Source organism: Cryptomeria japonica, chromosome 9 (genome assembly GCF_030272615.1).
Source record: "Cryptomeria japonica chromosome 9, Sugi_1.0, whole genome shotgun sequence".
NCBI classification, from domain to species: domain Eukaryota; kingdom Viridiplantae; phylum Streptophyta; class Pinopsida; order Cupressales; family Cupressaceae; genus Cryptomeria; species Cryptomeria japonica.
Genome location: NC_081413.1, coordinates 631,686,479 through 631,692,180, shown reverse-complemented (window position 1 = coordinate 631,692,180; position 5,702 = coordinate 631,686,479). Strand labels below are relative to the sequence as shown.

Genomic DNA, 5,702 nt, shown 5'->3' with positions numbered 1-5,702 from the left:
ATATTTAATAAGATTGTTATAGAAACTTGTCATGATAACTATAATTTTAAAATTTAAATATTTATTATTACTAAATTAGTAATTATTAATTGATTATCATTTAATGTTAATATATAATATATATATTAGTGTATTAATTTAGAAACTTATTTAGTAAATTTAAGATTTTTGCATATATTACTAATTTATCATTATTTTCTATTAAGACAATGATTTTCATTTCTTTCCAAGAAAGATGTGCATTGCATTTTGGTGTGGCTTCAATCTTCTACTTTTCTATTTTTTGACAGTTAATATTTTTCTTAAAATGTCAAATGAAAGGCATTGAAATGACTAAACCGTCATAAAAAATTCATATGACAGGTAAGGGTGACCGTCAAAGTCCAAGCCTGCATTGAACCTTACTCTAAGACACCTTCAAAACACTTTAAATGCTTTTACTAATCTAATGATTATAGGTTCTCCATGTTATTGATATAGCACAAGGCTAATTCACACCATTTAAGAAAACATATATTGACATAAATATACAACAATATCAGAAATATTGTTTTTTTTTAATAAAATTGGAATGATACAGAGAAGATTTCATGGCCCCTTTGCAGAATGACCAGATAAACTATTTCTTTTTCTTTTTCTAGAGGATAGAAAACATATCAGTATAAATATTCAATATTTACAGCTAACAATACGGCTTCTAAAGAGTTCCAATGCACCAAATTTAAAGACCAATTCATCGAGATTATAATAGAGATTCAATTCAGTCTCTTCTTTATTATTAATTGCTCTTTTTCTCTGCGGATTTCATTTCCATATGGTTATGGAGAAGGTTCAGATGCAGACTAAAACTGTGTTCATTCGCTACTTTATACAAGACTGCATTTGGCTCCTACATGTAATCCGGACTTAATCTATGCAAGTTCTATACCACCAAAGTACTCATCATACTAATATTACCCAAAAAAAGGATCTCTGCAGCTTACTTATTTGAATTCTATAACTACTACCATACTCATGAAAGGAATTGGCAGTAATCTTTATAATAGAAATATAACCAAGCAACCATAAAGCTTGAACCTAACATTAGCACTCACATTTAAACTGGAAGATAATGCTTAGGCAGATTAACCCACCATGGCAGCATAACGGAAAACATTGTAATCACATAGTAGCAAAAATTTGGACCTAACATTGAATAATGGATTCTAACAGAACTGGCAGACTGATTCTATCCTACTTAGCCGATCCATTAGGAACCGTAGATTCCTTCTTTTAAGCAGGGTTAAATTCATCCCAAGCCTCAATCCATGTGACCATTGCATCTGCTAGGTTCAGGAAATATGGATCTATTTCTGCAAGCTTCTCTTTGACCTGCTTTGAGAGCTCAATGTAGCATTCCTGCACAGATGTCAAGTGTCTGGGAAAGGTAACAGATTGGAAAAATGGAATGATCTCCTCCTGCCAAAATATCCCCTTGTACTCTTTCTTCAAATTCACAAATGGGTTGCTAGCTTTGCTGTGCCAAATGTATGGCAATCCTGTCTTTACTCCCAAACCCAAATGATCACATATAACCTGAAACCAAAACAAAAGTTTCAAGTTCACATACTAAAAGCAAGTTCTTGAACCCAAAATCAGAAGAAAGCTGATGATTCAACTGCAGAGACAAGTTGCAGTGTGAAACCTTTACACACCATCCTGCCCACATGTCATCATAGCGACCAATGGGCTGGCCATCACCCATTAGACCAAAATACAATGCAGGGCCAATCAACTCACGGTCAAAGGCCAAATTCATCCCACACATAGGGAATAATGAACCCTTTGGAATGGTCAGAACTGCATCCACATATCTACAAGGCACCACACATGCTTAGGCCCTTGAAAATGATCAATTACACTTTCAGATGATCATTTGAAAGATACAAATGCATGCAAGAATAACTACAATTAAGATGCAGAGTATAGATTTTTAACAAAAGTGCAGATCTGGGTTTGGAAACCAAAATAATTATGTGTGGGTTAGCTGAATATGAAATATTGGACAGATTATTGATGTTCCTGTTCATTTGCTTCCCCATTATTATGTTCAATCTCACTCACTGTTGTGTTCAATCTATTAGATTACTATTTGGTTACTGTGATGTTAAGGATTTGAAACTTCTCATTGTGAATACTATTTGATAACTGTGATGATGGTAAGAATTTGAAACTGTAGTGTATGTTTGAAATTGAGAGAATGAATGAAATGATCACAAAATGGATCCCCCCTTACCCAAGCCAAGTGCATAGAGAATAAGGTATGTTTCAACTCTTGAAAGAGACTGAAATGAACATTCTCCAAAGGAATAAAGCAGCAATCCTCCTGAAAATAAGCATACCTGGTGTTGCGTTCCATGGGCTTGACAAGCTGAGTGGGGGCATCGTAGTCAGGGATATTGAGCCAGAGGCCATGAGAAACAGCTGTGGGTACCCCATGACGCAGGCTGAAAGGGTACCCACGAACAAAATCTGTTCCAGGGGCGAATGGATCATACAGGGTATTGAAGAAAAACGGTGTCGACGGGCACAACAAGTTCTTTATGTGCTGCTCCACTGCATTTATGTCCTTTCCAGAGGGATCCTTGGCAACCTGTAATGCAGAGAGCCCATTTTAAATTATAACAACAACACCCAAATGTTCTCTAGGACTTGTCAAAGGATTTGTTTTCGAATCTATTTTGTCTTCAACACCATTACTTTTGATTGTTTGATGAAATAGATTCATAAACAAATGCAGCTATCAGTAATAAATTATAATAGGTAATATATAATGATATATATTATTTCATAAAGTTTATTATAAATATATGAATTTATTTAGAGTATTTTAAAATGGTAGGATTAAGATATAATTGTTTCTAATTTTATATTATTTTTATATGAATTTTTAGTATGTTTTTTCTTATATAAATTTAGAAACTTTGTCAATTTGTTTTTTAATATTTTTTATAAAATTGTGTTAAATATCAATATAGAAACTTCTAACAATTGAAATGATAAGATATAATTATTTCTATTTTTTAAAAATATTGCAATAAAAAAATCTAAAATAGTTTCTATTTTTATAATAAGGGTTTGAATTTAGAAACTTACAAGTAAATTTAAGATTTTTTAGCATTACTAATTTATCATTGTTTTTAAATTTTTACATTTTTTTTTTGCATTCACCACAATTGAATTTTACTAGAACTTCAATTCTGTCAAACTTAAAGAATTTATATTAAACTATTCACAAATTTTTAAAAAATTGACACTTAACATTTAAGTAAAACAAAAGACATTAGAATGACTAAACTGTCATAAAAAATCATATGACAGGCAGGGGTGGCCATCAATTTCTAGGCCTGCTACCTGCTACCCATCTTCAATAAATCCAAACAGAAAGCCATTACAATGCACAAACCGACAAAATTAGGAACTTACGTATTAGGCGACCCCAAACAGAAAAATCAGACAGATTGACTTTATGACACAAACCAGCGAAATTGGGAAATTAAGTATCGAGTGACCATGACAAAGAAACAGAAGCAACAGAATCATTAATCAATACTACCCATCTTCACAAAATTGCAGACAGAAAGCCATTGCAATGCACAAACCAACAAAATTAGTAACTTAAGTATTAGGCGACCCCAAACAAAGAAATCAGACAGAGTGACTTTATGACACAAACCAGCGAAATTGGGAAATTAAATATCAGGCGACAATGAAAAAAAAACAGAAGCAACATAATCATTAATCAATACTAACCATCTTCACAAAATTCAAACAGAAAGCCATTGTAATGCACAAACCAACAAAATTAGGAATTTAAGTATTAGGCGACCCCAAACAGAGAAATCAGACAGAATGACTTTATGACACAAACCAGCGAAATTGAGAAATTAAGTATCAGGCGACCCTGAAAAAGATATAGAAGCAACAGAATCATTAATCAATACCACCCATCTTCAAAAAATTGCAGACAGAAAGCCATTGCAATGCACATACCAGCAAAATTAGGAAATTAAGTATCAGGCGACCCCAAACAAAAAACAGCCGCAACAGCACCATGATTCACTTAGTGAGAAAAAGAAAGAGCAGGGGAACCCACAAAGGGATATGATACTTACAAAGCAGTCATCGTCAATTGTATAAATGTACTTCTTCTTAGAGATCATAAAACCGAAGCAACGGCAGGCGCCGTCCATATAGGAGATACAAGAGGCCTTGGGGCCGAGGATCCTGTTAATGTCATTACGGTTGTAGAGTTCATAGTCGAAACCCTCGGGCACATTGATGATCTTGGAGGGATCTCCATCCTGAATTATGATGAGATGATATGGCTGAAAAAAGGGCCTCCACACCTCCAGAAAATCCAATCTCCTGATAGTGGGTATCACTATATCCAGCTCATCCTTGAGCAGGGGGGTGGGAGAATGGATTCTGCTTGCCATTTTTCCTTTCAATTCAAAAACCTCAGCCTTATCCAGAATGAATTAAACAATTATATGCCAGGAGAAGGCAATTACAGTGGTACTTATCTCATTTTTTCAGTTCCCTCCCCTTAATTTGTTGCCCCTCCTATGGCTTTTAAAGGTGAATGAATTAGTTTTGATGGTTGTTACTTCAAGGAAAAATTCCACAGCAATGCACGTTGGAGCGTTTCCAGTGTGGCGTTGATGCGATTTATACCAGTTTTTCTTGAGTTATTCATGCAGCTGTTAAGTCTATTTTGTGCTCAACACTTAAAATGTCCCATGCATATTTTTAATTATGGGAAAAGGATATTTTGGAATCTTCTCTTATTTTTTTGAAGCAATATTTTTTGAAGCAGCCAATGCTAAAAAAAGAAAATAAGCTGTGAAAAAAAAAGGGGCTGGAAATAAACAGCCAATGCATATTTAAAACAATGCCACATGGCTGCACAAACTTAAATAAGCAGCTGCATATTTAAAACAATATCACATGACTGCACAAACTTAAATAAGCAGCTGCATATTTAAAACAATGCCACATGGCTGCACAAACTTTTTTGCCTCCATTTTTATCAATCTTTCCCTCCCAAGATTTATGTGAGAGATTGTTGATTAATATTATTCAAATAATTTATTATCTATGTAGTTAAAGAATTTAAGTTGACTGCTTAACTAGGCTGAAGTTATTCCGGTTCCAAAACAGATCTTTCGTTCAGCGTGTTAGCGACAGGTTAGTCAATCGGAGTCGTTTATTGCAAAATCGACGGTGTAAGGCATGTTCCCATGCGGCTGCTTAGCTTATTTTGGCTAGCAGCCGCTGCTCAATATTTTTAGAGATTATTTGTGAAGCAGCTGACCCCATGAATATTTATCTTTGTTGCTTATTTTTAAGCAAAACATCTTAAATTTGTATTAATAGCATTAATACTAATTTGTGCACATAAAATTTGGAAAGAAAAAAGAAATAAAATCTTTAAAAAAAGAGGGAAAAAAAATTGTGGAGCCATGTGGCATTTTTGTTAATAAGCAGCCACTGCTTATTTCCAGCCCCCCCTTTTTTTCCATGGCTTATTTCTAATTCCTAAACAATAGCTGCTCCACCAAAATAGGGAAAGATTTCAAATTATCCATTTTTTGACAACTTTTAAGTTGCATGGGAACACTTAACTACTTAAATTTAAGCAGAAAATAGAGTTAAGCAGC

The 5,702-nt window shown here is 33.9% G+C and overlaps 1 protein-coding gene and 1 pseudogene across 1 annotated transcript; one reads left to right on the top strand and one right to left on the bottom strand.

Moving 5' to 3' along the window:
* The first annotated feature begins 540 nt into the window (after positions 1–540).
* On the top strand, positions 541–631 carry LOC131058093 (U6 spliceosomal RNA; annotated as a pseudogene).
* Positions 632–1,143: 512 nt separating this feature from the next.
* On the bottom strand, positions 1,144–4,721 carry LOC131058090 (probable UDP-arabinopyranose mutase 2). Its single transcript, XM_057992110.2, has 4 exons — positions 4,155–4,721; positions 2,382–2,632; positions 1,685–1,853; positions 1,144–1,575 (listed from the first exon to the last, which is right to left on the bottom strand). The coding sequence occupies exons 1-4, from the start codon at positions 4,476–4,478 to the stop codon at positions 1,273–1,275; spliced, it is 1,047 nt and encodes a 348-aa protein (XP_057848093.2). The 5' UTR covers positions 4,479–4,721; the 3' UTR covers positions 1,144–1,272.
* Positions 4,722–5,702: the final 981 nt, after the last annotated feature.